The 14,365-nt window shown below is 36.0% G+C and overlaps 1 protein-coding gene across 1 annotated transcript in view; it reads right to left on the reverse strand.

Moving 5' to 3' along the window:
• The window catches only part of LOC107698511 (utrophin), a 275,871-nt gene that overhangs the window by 45,630 nt on the left and 215,876 nt on the right, over positions 1 to 14,365 (reverse strand). The window contains exon 63 of the mRNA XM_016499536.1: positions 11,888 to 11,999. Within this exon, the coding sequence (XP_016355022.1) occupies positions 11,888 to 11,999 (112 nt within the window). The remainder of the gene's footprint in view (positions 1 to 11,887; positions 12,000 to 14,365) is intronic.

The following is a 14,365-nucleotide window of genomic DNA, read 5'->3' on the forward strand; positions in this document are numbered from 1 at the left end:
TTTTCAGATGAGAGCAAGTTTTGTATTTCATTTGGAAACCAAGGTCCTAGAGTCTGGAGGAAGGGTGGAGAAGCTCATAGCCCAAGTTGCTTGAAGTCCAGTGTTAAGTTTCCACAGTCTGTGATGATTTGGGGTGCACTGTCATCTGCTGGTGTTGGTCCATTGTGTTTTTTGAAAACCAACGTCACTGCACCCGTTTACCAAGAAATTTTGGAGCACTTCATGCTTCCTTCTGCTGACCAGCTGTTTGAAGATGCTGATTTCATTTTCCAGCAGGATTTGGCACCTGCCCACACTGCCAAAAGCCCACACTGCCCACCTGCCCACACTGCCACACTGCCCACACCTCCATGCCATGCCGAATTGAGGCAGTAATTAAAGCAAAAGGTGCCCCTACCAAATATTGAGTACATGTACAGTAAATGAGCATACTTTCCAGAAGGCCAACAATTCACTAAAAATGTTTTTTTTTATTGGTCTTATGAAGTATTCTAATTTATTGAGATATTGAATTGGTGGGTTTTTGTTAAATGTGAGCCAAAATCATCACAATTAAAAGAACCAAAGACTTAAACTACTTCAGTCTGTGTGCACTGAATTTATTTAATACACGAGTTTCACAATTTGAGTTGAATTACTGAAATAAATGAACTTTTCCACGACATTCTAATTTATTGAGATGCACCTGTATATATTTTTTACCCAATAATGATGTGAAACATGCAAATGTATTCAAAACACCAAGTTATAAGTTATATGTCAGCTGGAAGCCAGATTTTCTTTAAATTAGGACTTAAATCTGTGTCTTTTTCTCACATATCACATAACCGCATCTAAAGACTTTGAATTAGGGCTGTCATGATCTCAGATTTTCACTATACGATTATCATGGCCAAAATAATTCATAACAATAATATTACTATAATGGTTTCAGTCAAATTCATCAGAACTTTGTTTATTTTAATTTTTTTTTGGCCAATAAATCACATTCAAAATACGAGTGTGGAGAAATAGTTTGTTGCCATAACTGTACAAAAGCATACGAAATCATTGTTTTTCCATTTTATGATTAGCAGCAACCAGCATTAAGTTGCAATACTGCCATCTGGTATGTTGGGAGGGTCAAACAGAGTTACTGGCATTAGACTATTTTTTTTAAAGATATTTATACAGTATGTGTAGTATATCAATATATATATGTATTTTTAAATATCATGGCTTTCATCAATAATGATATATTGCAACAAATATACACGTCTTGTATGGTGCAGTTATGGTGCTTTTTTTGAGCTTGATACCCCAAAACTACATACTTTCAACTGGCCTCATTGAGTAAACATGAGCAGACAGAATCTTGTTCTCAAAAACTGCTTGTATCAATTGGGTTTTCACTGTTTAAAAAAATAAATAAATAAAACAGACCAATATAATAATGCAAGTAAATATTAATACATTGTGTTTTTCCATGTTTAGGTGAAGCTTTTCTTTTAAAAAGGCCTGAAGTTCCCGCTGAAAGCGCGAGTTGAACACAGCACATTACTCATTTACTCTGACACTGGGCTAAAGAAACTCTTTGTATCCCACAACTAATAAAAACCATATCACAACAAAAAGCAATATCACCACAATGAAAAAGCAATAAAGGCGTAACAGCCCAACCGAGGGCCACAAAAGCACATTCTGTTCAATATTGATCTTCTGTTCTACGAATGCTGATGACAGTATGCTGTTGAATCGGAGGTAAATTTGTTTTATTCTTATGTGTGTGTGTGAATGTGTTTCTAGAGATACATCAGTTTGAAAGGAAATGAAAAGCATTGTCTTCCTGTCAAGATGAAGGTGTGCGGACATTTCACAACTGCTGGTGGTCTGTGTGATAGAGGTCTGACAGGAGTGATGAATTCAGGATTAATGCTGCCCCGCTGAACGCCAAACCAAAAAACAGAGCAAACCAATGACTGGAAAGAGATGATGGAGAAACAAGAGTTTACGTCCAAACAAAAAACAATAAATCGGTCACTTGATTACGTTGAGTAGAGGCTGGTGGGCTTCAGAAAGCAGTTTCTAGTTCAGCGCTGTCAACACAATCTTATTATAAAACTGTTAGTTCTGGTCTAGTAATTTAATAGGCCGAGCATTGTTGTCTGTGCACTCAAACGTTTCACTGAATCACTTTTCTCAACTAGAATTACAATTCTATAGCTCACAACATTGTAAACCATTTTTGTTATTGAAACAAAAAGAGCCGTCTGTATTGTTGAAAATGTCACTCGATATGAACTTCTTTATAGAACCGCTGTATAAAAGCAATATCGCACTTGTGATCGATATTCTGGGGCCAGTAGTATCTTATGTGACGCTTCATAGAACAGCACCATAAACTTATTACAGAACCGATCCACATGGAGTACCCTGGGGTTAAATGCTTTGTTCAAAGTCACAATAGTGGCTCAGCCATTTCTGTAATGTTTGAATATGTGCATATCCCAATGAGCTTTACATAGTCTGTTTTTCTAGCGGTGGGAATCTTTTGACACCTCATGATTTGATTCAAACTGATTCTTAGGGTCACGATTCGACTCAAAATTGAAGTAGTAAGAAACAATACAGAACTTGAATAATCAAATATAAAACGAAAACGCTGCATGGTCTTCAATGTATGAATAAACTATAAACTAATTCTAAATAAAGATAGAAACGTGATTCAGTCAAAAGTACTCTTTTGCTTTAGACCATTTACAAATGTTAAATCTTAAAATGTTAGGGTTAACCTTGCATCTTTCTGGGGAAAAAAAATGCAGCGATTGATATATAGTTTATTTATAGTTATTTTCAACGCTTCAATGTACTGTCAAAAAACCTTCATTATTGTTTATTTAATTCTAACAAATAAGTTCTTGTTAAAAATTAACCAAAATTTAAAATATTTTGCTTACAATTTCTGCACAGGAGAGACTTGGTGTTGTTTCCAAACAAAATTAAATATATCGGTATCGGCCAAAATGAGTGAAAAAATATCGGCATATCGGCAAAAATCCAATATCGTGCATCCCTATTTACCAAAATCTCGTTTTATTTTCGTCAAAAAAAAAAAAGAAAACAAAATATTATTGCGGACTGCTGTGCACGCCTCTACTATGCAAGCTTTCATGTGTACGGTTGCCAGATATCAAGAGTTAAAATCCTCGAATCAGAGCTTCTCTGTTACATTGATACATTTTCTGCCCGGTGTTTTGCTTATGCAATCTGGCAACCATGTGCACACACTCGCTCCTTATTGCGGAAGCGCCGCTGACGATGATCTGAAAACTAGAGTTTAGCTATTTCCATGCGAGATGTTCATCTTAAATGAAATCATCATTCAGCCAGTTTGTGTTCTGTCATGAGATCTTGAATATTTTGTTTGCGATTGTTGATGCTGAATAAGGGGCCGTTCACATATAGCGTCTTTTGCGCGCTCAAGTTCGTTATTTCAAATGTAGACGCGCGGCAGGCGCACTCATAATGGAAGCGACGTGGTCACGACGGGTCATGTGACAAGAACCAACCAATCAGCTTCATCCTTTCCGTAAGAACATTGAAAGCTCAGCCAAGATGAAGGAACAGCTGATCATAGCTGTACAGGGATAGCCATTTTTAAATAAATTTAGTAGCAGAGCTACTGCAAGCGATTTTAAGTGTTGCAAATCCATTTATCCTTTGCTGAAACTTCCGCGTCTTCATGGAGAGCGCAGGTCATGGTTGCTTAGCAACGGCAGACGCCTCCGGAGCGCCCGAACGCTTTGGGAAAAAAGCAGAAAGCGGCGCGCCTAGCGTTTTCCACGTGTTTTTAGGCGCGACATGTGAACGGCCCCTAAAAGCACTTTGGAATTATTGGAATTACTATTTAAAAAAATTCACTGTCATAATATTTTTCATTTGTTTTTACCAGCTTTAATAACGTACACAGAGAGAGTGCACAACTCTTTGATATTAATTTATATAATAAATAGCATATAATAATAAATCAGTACGCTAGATGAGGTTATATATATTGAGATGCACCTGTATATATTTTTTACCCAATAATGATGTGAAACATGCAAATGTATTCAAAACACCAAGTTATATGTAGAATGTCAGCTGGAAGCCAGATTTTCTTTAAATTAGGACTTAAATCTGTGTCTTTTTCTCACATAACTATCATACGCATCTAAAGACTTTGAATTAGGGCTGTCATGATCTCAGATTTTCACTATACGATTATCATGGCCAAAATAATTCATAACAATAATATTACTATAATGGTTTCAGTCAAATTCATCAGAACTTTGTTTATTTTAATTTTTTTTTGGCCAATAAATCACATTCAAAATACGAGTGTGGAGAAATAGTTTGTTGCCATAACTGTACAAAAGCATACGAAATCATTGTTTTTCCATTTTATGATTAGCAGAAACCAGCATTAAGTTGCAATACTGCCATCTGGTATGTTGGGAGGGTCAAACAGAGTTACTGGCATTAGACTATTTTTTTTAAAGATATTTATACAGTATGTGTAGTATATCAATATATATATGTATTTTTAAATATCATGGCTTTCATCAATAATGATATATTGCAACAAATATACACGTCTTGTATGGTGCAGTTATGGTGCTTTTTTTGAGCTTGATACCCCAAAACTACATACTTTCAACTGGCCTCATTGAGTAAACATGAGCAGACAGAATCTTGTTCTCAAAAACTGCTTGTATCAATTGGGTTTTCACTGTTTAAAAAAATAAATAAATAAAACAGACCAATATAATAATGCAAGTAAATATTAATACATTGTGTTTTTCCATGTTTAGGTGAAGCTTTTCTTTTAAAAAGGCCTGAAGTTCCCGCTGAAAGCGCGAGTTGAACACAGCACATTACTCATTTACTCTGACACTGGGCTAAAGAAACTCTTTGTATCCCACAACTAATAAAAACCATATCACAACAAAAAGCAATATCACCACAATGAAAAAGCAATAAAGGCGTAACAGCCCAACCGAGGGCCACAAAAGCACATTCTGTTCAATATTGATCTTCTGTTCTACGAATGCTGATGACAGTATGCTGTTGAATCGGAGGTAAATTTGTTTTATTCTTATGTGTGTGTGTGAATGTGTTTCTAGAGATACATCAGTTTGAAAGGAAATGAAAAGCATTGTCTTCCTGTCAAGATGAAGGTGTGCGGACATTTCACAACTGCTGGTGGTCTGTGTGATAGAGGTCTGACAGGAGTGATGAATTCAGGATTAATGCTGCCCCGCTGAACGCCAAACCAAAAAACAGAGCAAACCAATGACTGGAAAGAGATGATGGAGAAACAAGAGTTTACGTCCAAACAAAAAACAATAAATCGGTCACTTGATTACGTTGAGTAGAGGCTGGTGGGCTTCAGAAAGCAGTTTCTAGTTCAGCGCTGTCAACACAATCTTATTATAAAACTGTTAGTTCTGGTCTAGTAATTTAATAGGCCGAGCATTGTTGTCTGTGCACTCAAACGTTTCACTGAATCACTTTTCTCAACTAGAATTACAATTCTATAGCTCACAACATTGTAAACCATTTTTGTTATTGAAACAAAAAGAGCCGTCTGTATTGTTGAAAATGTCACTCGATATGAACTTCTTTATAGAACCGCTGTATAAAAGCAATATCGCACTTGTGATCGATATTCTGGGGCCAGTAGTATCTTATGTGACGCTTCATAGAACAGCACCATAAACTTATTACAGAACCGATCCACATGGAGTACGCTGGGGTTAAATGCTTTGTTCAAAGTCACAATAGTGGCTCAGCCATTTCTGTAATGTTTGAATATGTGCATATCCCAATGAGCTTTACATAGTCTGTTTTTCTAGCGGTGGGAATCTTTTGACACCTCATGATTTGATTCAAACTGATTCTTAGGGTCACGATTCGACTCAAAATTGAAGTAGTAAGAAACAATACAGAACTTGAATAATCAAATATAAAACGAAAACGCTGCATGGTCTTCAATGTATGAATAAACTATAAACTAATTCTAAATAAAGATAGAAACGTGATTCAGTCAAAAGTACTCTTTTGCTTTAGACCATTTACAAATGTTAAATCTTAAAATGTTAGGGTTAACCTTGCATCTTTCTGGGGAAAAAAAATGCAGCGATTGATATATAGTTTATTTATAGTTATTTTCAACGCTTCAATGTACTGTCAAAAAACCTTCATTATTGTTTATTTAATTCTAACAAATAAGTTCTTGTTAAAAATTAACCAAAATTTAAAATATTTTGCTTACAATTTCTGCACAGGAGAGACTTGGTGTTGTTTCCAAACAAAATTAAATATATCGGTATCGGCCAAAATGAGTGAAAAAATATCGGCATATCGGCAAAAATCCAATATCGTGCATCCCTATTTACCAAAATCTCGTTTTATTTTCGTCAAAAAAAAAAAAGAAAACAAAATATTATTGCGGACTGCTGTGCACGCCTCTACTATGCAAGCTTTCATGTGTACGGTTGCCAGATATCAAGAGTTAAAATCCTCGAATCAGAGCTTCTCTGTTACATTGATACATTTTCTGCCCGGTGTTTTGCTTATGCAATCTGGCAACCATGTGCACACACTCGCTCCTTATTGCGGAAGCGCCGCTGACGATGATCTGAAAACTAGAGTTTAGCTATTTCCATGCGAGATGTTCATCTTAAATGAAATCATCATTCAGCCAGTTTGTGTTCTGTCATGAGATCTTGAATATTTTGTTTGCGATTGTTGATGCTGAATAAGGGGCCGTTCACATATAGCGTCTTTTGCGCGCTCAAGTTCGTTATTTCAAATGTAGACGCGCGGCAGGCGCACTCATAATGGAAGCGACGTGGTCACGACGGGTCATGTGACAAGAACCAACCAATCAGCTTCATCCTTTCCGTAAGAACATTGAAAGCTCAGCCAAGATGAAGGAACAGCTGATCATAGCTGTACAGGGATAGCCATTTTTAAATAAATTTAGTAGCAGAGCTACTGCAAGCGATTTTAAGTGTTGCAAATCCATTTATCCTTTGCTGAAACTTCCGCGTCTTCATGGAGAGCGCAGGTCATGGTTGCTTAGCAACGGCAGACGCCTCCGGAGCGCCCGAACGCTTTGGGAAAAAAGCAGAAAGCGGCGCGCCTAGCGTTTTCCACGTGTTTTTAGGCGCGACATGTGAACGGCCCCTAAAAGCACTTTGGAATTATTGGAATTACTATTTAAAAAAATTCACTGTCATAATATTTTTCATTTGTTTTTACCAGCTTTAATAACGTACACAGAGAGAGTGCACAACTCTTTGATATTAATTTATATAATAAATAGCATATAATAATAAATCAGTACGCTAGATGAGGTTATATATAAAAATAAAAAAAAACACGAGTCCACATTCTACTGATTTGTTCTTATTGGTGAAAGTGAATTACCTGAAATGCAAAAGTAAATTTCTCAAATGACAACAATCATTACGATTATAATTTTGAGCAAAAATCATTTTTGATCAGTTTCAACCATTATACAGAATGACAAAAATGTGATTGATTTCATTGATTAAAACTAGACTAAACTGCTCAGACATTTCGTCGACTAAAACTTGACTAAACAGAAAAACAGGACAAGGTTGACTAAATAAGACAAATAAAACATATATTTGAGACAGGACTAAGACTAAATTAAAAATGGGTGCCAAAATTAACACTAGAAGACAGTCAGTTCCCCTCAGAGATACATTCATATAAACTCCCACCCCCAACTGTATCGCAATTCGTTTTACATCTCAACCGATTTGAATTGTCACATTTGTATCGACTTTCAACCGGCTCAGGGTGCATCCTTACATCCCTAGATTTGAACCTACAAACTTTTGTTGAACCACTTTACTACACCACACAAAAAAATAAGTTCTTGTTAAAAATTAACCAAAATTTAAAATATTTTGCTTACAATTTCTGCACAGGAGAGACTTGGTGTTGTTTCCAAACAAAATTAAATATATCGGTATCGGCCAAAATGAGTGAAAAAATATCGGCATATCGGCAAAAATCCAATATCGTGCATCCCTATTTACCAAAATCTCGTTTTATTTTCGTCAAAAAAAAAAAAGAAAACAAAATATTATTGCGGACTGCTGTGCACGCCTCTACTATGCAAGCTTTCATGTGTACGGTTGCCAGATATCAAGAGTTAAAATCCTCGAATCAGAGCTTCTCTGTTACATTGATACATTTTCTGCCCGGTGTTTTGCTTATGCAATCTGGCAACCATGTGCACACACTCGCTCCTTATTGCGGAAGCGCCGCTGACGATGATCTGAAAACTAGAGTTTAGCTATTTCCATGCGAGATGTTCATCTTAAATGAAATCATCATTCAGCCAGTTTGTGTTCTGTCATGAGATCTTGAATATTTTGTTTGCGATTGTTGATGCTGAATAAGGGGCCGTTCACATATAGCGTCTTTTGCGCGCTCAAGTTCGTTATTTCAAATGTAGACGCGCGGCAGGCGCACTCATAATGGAAGCGACGTGGTCACGACGGGTCATGTGACAAGAACCAACCAATCAGCTTCATCCTTTCCGTAAGAACATTGAAAGCTCAGCCAAGATGAAGGAACAGCTGATCATAGCTGTACAGGGATAGCCATTTTTAAATAAATTTAGTAGCAGAGCTACTGCAAGCGATTTTAAGTGTTGCAAATCCATTTATCCTTTGCTGAAACTTCCGCGTCTTCATGGAGAGCGCAGGTCATGGTTGCTTAGCAACGGCAGACGCCTCCGGAGCGCCCGAACGCTTTGGGAAAAAAGCAGAAAGCGGCGCGCCTAGCGTTTTCCACGTGTTTTTAGGCGCGACATGTGAACGGCCCCTAAAAGCACTTTGGAATTATTGGAATTACTATTTAAAAAAATTCACTGTCATAATATTTTTCATTTGTTTTTACCAGCTTTAATAACGTACACAGAGAGAGTGCACAACTCTTTGATATTAATTTATATAATAAATAGCATATAATAATAAATCAGTACGCTAGATGAGGTTATATATAAAAATAAAAAAAAACACGAGTCCACATTCTACTGATTTGTTCTTATTGGTGAAAGTGAATTACCTGAAATGCAAAAGTAAATTTCTCAAATGACAACAATCATTACGATTATAATTTTGAGCAAAAATCATTTTTGATCAGTTTCAACCATTATACAGAATGACAAAAATGTGATTGATTTCATTGATTAAAACTAGACTAAACTGCTCAGACATTTCGTCGACTAAAACTTGACTAAACAGAAAAACAGGACAAGGTTGACTAAATAAGACAAATAAAACATATATTTGAGACAGGACTAAGACTAAATTAAAAATGGGTGCCAAAATTAACACTAGAAGACAGTCAGTTCCCCTCAGAGATACATTCATATAAACTCCCACCCCCAACTGTATCGCAATTCGTTTTACATCTCAACCGATTTGAATTGTCACATTTGTATCGACTTTCAACCGGCTCAGGGTGCATCCTTACATCCCTAGATTTGAACCTACAAACTTTTGTTGAACCACTTTACTACACCACACAAAAAAAACAACTTAATCTGGAGCTGAACCATCTACTGGATGGACAATACTGCACTCAGCCATCTATATGACTAATGAAAAGTTAACATTTCTTCGCTTAAGTGCCAGTTAAAATAGTTTTGAAGTTGTATCATTATTCAGTCTGATTTCACTGGATTTGCAGAGTCAAAGAGAGCAAAAATAAATTTGTTTACCTTTTGTCACGCTGATGAATGACAGCGACAGCTTTTCAATTTCACGCTCTGAAACGGAACTGTTGAGTTGAACACCTTAAATTTCAGGTTTCACAGAGCTTGTGTTGTGGAGGTGGGAGGAAATCCTGCTAATAGATCAAGGCCCTCTGAGTTTTAACTACTCTCAAATTCGCCTGCAGCGGTGGAGGAGAAACTAACCTTCGCCATTACTCTCGTACCGTGAGCTGCTGCTCACCGACCACACATCACAGTCCCAGCTGGATAAAAACTGAATAGATGTGCTGCTGACGCTAATGCTCTTCCAAAGAGTAGCTAGCAGGATTACATCTCCTATGAGAGATACGATTATAAGGCAGCATGTGTCCTTCACTGAATTAAAGATAAACTTTATACACAATATTTGTACAGAGTACTGTGTTTTCAGCTTATTGCAATATTGTTAGCTTAGCTTATTAGCCACAAGCTAATATCAAACCCTATACCTGAAATCAACCATGAGTCCAATCCTCAGTGTTTCGCATGAGAAGTTGCCACCTACCCAGCTAACAAATGTTTGATAGGGTTCCCATTAAGTTATGAAAACGTTATTTCTGAATTTGAGTCTTGTTTTATGCAAATGTTAGCAAAAACATTAAGGGAACGCTCTGTTGAAAACATTATGGGTATGTTACTTCTGAATGTTTGCTTTGAACTTTCTGAAGTAGTAATAGGGCCCTATGATTTCCACAATGCGGAAAACACAGACGGAATCGCGGAATCCAGTTAAAAAAAACGGAATTTACTGTATAACACGGAATGTCACGGAATTTGTCAAATTTTGAATGGACATATCAAAAGTAGGTCAGTAAACTTAAATCAAAATGCAATATGGACTAGTGTCTGTGAATATTAAGCCACAAAAATACTATTTAAATATGAATTCTGCATGTTCTGCATGTCTCTGTGTGAATGAATGGCACAGATGCACAGTTTTGTTTACTATACACAGTGTTTTCAGCACTAAATGAGGACATAAATACATGAACATAATAACCTTTAGAACTGCTCTGAGAGTCACTTTGTGAGCATTTTGCCATTTCTTTTGAAAACAAAAAAACAAAAAACAAAACTATCATCATATCATATACAAACAGAAACTTAAAGGTCTTCACAGCAACCCGTCAAAATAAAGGTTCGGTTTAACTTGAAGAAACTGTGACAGAAATACATTGCTTAAAGTCCACATGAAATCAAAATTGACTTTATTTACTTTACTAGCGCACATTGCTAGTCTTGATGTAAACAATTAATCCGTGCAAGTTAATCCGCTGAAAAAAATGGTTTGTCTTCGTAATCTTTAATCAAAATCTGAACATTTACTTCCGCTCTGGAATGGCATTCCTTCTCTGATGACGTCAGTTTGACGGCTTGGGCAGAATATCCTTCTAAACACACCCTTCTAACCGTTAGATTGCTATGAGTGAGAGACAGAGAGGAGGAGCGCAAACACAAAACCATGCCCTCTATTCAATATTCCGTTTCAAATGGAAATACGTCACTACACTGAAATAAAGTCGGCAGCAACTTCCGGTTCACGTGGACTTTAACACAATAATAGTACTACTACTAATAATAAAATTACTATTAAAACATTATTTTAAGGAATATTCACCAATTTTTTTTTACCAAAAAATATTTACAAGATTTATTTAGCATAAAAATGTAAATGCACAACACAATATTTCTGAAAAAAAATTAAATAAATCAATACAAAATAAAACATTTCATAGGGCCTTAAGAATTAAATTTTTGTTAAACTTTTTAATAAATTGCTGTTAATGTGTGTAAATTTCATGATTTCACTTAATTAGACATGCTTTTTGATTAATAACATTTAATTTAACCATTAAAACAGAGTCTAGAAAAATGTAAGTAGTAGACATGAAAACATCTCAGGTTTTGGAACAGAGCCACAGCTCTACCACCACTGTAATGCCCATTCATGCAAAATGTCTCTTTTATGAGCTCCGATTTGCGAGCTTCATCACACATGCCTTGATTTGATGGGTAGAGAGAGATTGTATGAGAGGGGCAGACATTCAAGCGCTGCTAACTCACCGGTGTGCAGTACTCCACCATGGGGTAGTTCAGTTTATGACCCTTCGCTGTGCGACCAGAGAAGAAACAACTCTGGCAAACATCATAGTTGAAGTGCTTCAAACTGCGGTATCTGCAAAGAGAGAAAGAAAACTGACAATTAGTATGATAGGCCTTCACTGTATTAACTTTTTTTCGCAACATATCCTTTTCGGTTTTACACTGGAAAACATTGATTCATTACACCCATAACTCCAAAGCAGCCATTCTGTAGTTTTGTCAAACTATTATCCACTTGTTCCTGAATTTGTCTGAAACTGACAGTCCTCTTGAGAATACTCGTTCACTCCAGTCACGTAGCGCTTGATTCAATAACATCATTACCACACAGTTTAGAAGTGTTTTTATTTCACAGATTTCTTCATATAAATGTAAATCGAGTGTGGAGGAACACTGTGTGTTGTTTGTTTTCGGTTTCTTCTGGTCTCTCCAGGAAATGCAAATTCAATAGAATATAATTCCTCCAGTGTTCAATATTTCCACTGCACTGCTGCATAAATGATATGACAGTAAAAAGCTGCTGCATTTTCCGAAACAGCTCCCTTTCTCTCTGGGGCGGCCCATTTGAAAGCACAATATAACACTGAGGCCTCTGCTGAGAATGACTTAAAATCACGCCATCAGGACTTCGGTCAAGAGCTTTTAAAATAGTTTCTGAGAGTTGTGGATAAAACGAATATCTGATCTAAAATCCAATTTGATGAAGTTAGAAGATATTGAAAAATAAAACAATAAGCTTTGAGACTTTGCATGTTACAGTGATTTTATTGCCAGTAATGGGTGTCCTAAGGCATATTAAAACAATAATAATCAAATCATTTTAAAATAACACTGTGAAACCAATTTTTATTTTAAGTTTTGTTCCGCTTTTATTTTTAATATTTCTTTATGAAGTTTGACATGAATATGAAAACCACATAACTTTTTTGGGTATCCTTAACAGTGCTCATGAAAATTAAAAACAAAAAATAAATACATTTATGTGTAATGCGTGACAGTATGACATTACAATTCTTTTTAGAAATAAACGGTGCATAAATAGGTTTAAAAAATACTTTTACTGAAGTAGAGGGCTTCAGGTTAGTAGCAAAAAGGTCTTTACCTTGTAACATTAAGGGGCCGTTCACACAGAATGCGTTTTTTCATTCCAATGTGCTACTTTTCCATTGTTTTTCTAAGTAGACGATAAAACGATTATCTGATCTAAAATCCAATTTGATGAAGTTAGAAGATATTGAAAAACAAAACAATAAGCCTTCAGACTTTGCATGTTACAGTGATTGTATTGCCAGTAATGGGTGTCCTAAGGCATATTAAAACAATAATAATCAAATCATTTTAAAATAACACTGTGAAACCAATTTTTATTTTAAGTTTTGTTCCGCTTTTATTTTTAATATTTCTTTATGAAGTTTGACATGAATATGAAAACCACATAACTTTTTTGGGTATCCTTAACAGTGCTCATGAAAATTAAAAACAAAAAATAAATACATTTATGTGTAATGCGTGACAGTATGACATTACAATTCTTTTTAGAAATAAACGGTGCATAAATAGGTTTAAAAAATACTTTTACTGAAGTAGAGGGCTTCAGGTTAGTAGCAAAAAGGTCTTTACCTTGTAACATTAAGGGGCCGTTCACACAGAATGCGTTTTTTCATTCCAATGTGCTACTTTTCCATTGTTTTTCTAAGTAGACATGTTCTAGATGGATGCATATGACCATTGTTCTTGCGTTTTTGCAGCATCTCATACATGAGCACTGCATTTTTTTATATGCCATGTCAAGTTAAAAGAATTTCAACTTTTACATGTAGCTCCGCTCATCAATGTCAGTTCCAAAACAGTGGACCAATCAGAAGAGCCTGGAGGCGGGGCTAGCATTGCTAGCTTTGTTTACAGTAGCGAGTAGGCATGGCAACATGGCGGAGGAGACACTCTGCACTGTGCTTTTTATAAAACCATTCCTGAGCACTGCGTCTCATCTTTTTAGACACAAAGATGCGTTCTGTGTGAAGGGCTCCTAAGTCCATAAAGTGTAGACCAAGTTGTTTAGTCATTTAACGTTCAAGTAACAGTCCACTTTGAATGATCTAATTAAACTTTTAATAGACACAACACATTCATTGATAGGACAGTCAAGAGAGGGGAGAAAGGTAAGAGTGAGGGGTGATATCGCTTAAGCCAAATTTAATTTGGTCACACACACACGCTATATTCCTGCTAGACCACAGCACCAATTTACAAAAGCACTTGTAAAAAGTCATTTGTTGGCGCAGAGGGAATACCGCTTAACCGTAGCAAAATCACAGTAATGCAGTCTTTTGTGGATTAATGCTTTAACAATTAACAACTGTTAATCTGCCAAACAACTAATTACATTTGCATGGCTTTGTTTAACGGAATTACGCTCCAGGATTTCTATTTTTTTTCACA

This window comes from Sinocyclocheilus anshuiensis, unplaced genomic scaffold (assembly GCF_001515605.1).
Source record: "Sinocyclocheilus anshuiensis isolate Anshui unplaced genomic scaffold, SAMN03320099.WGS_v1.1 scaffold1830, whole genome shotgun sequence".
In the NCBI taxonomy this organism is placed as follows: domain Eukaryota; kingdom Metazoa; phylum Chordata; class Actinopteri; order Cypriniformes; family Cyprinidae; genus Sinocyclocheilus; species Sinocyclocheilus anshuiensis.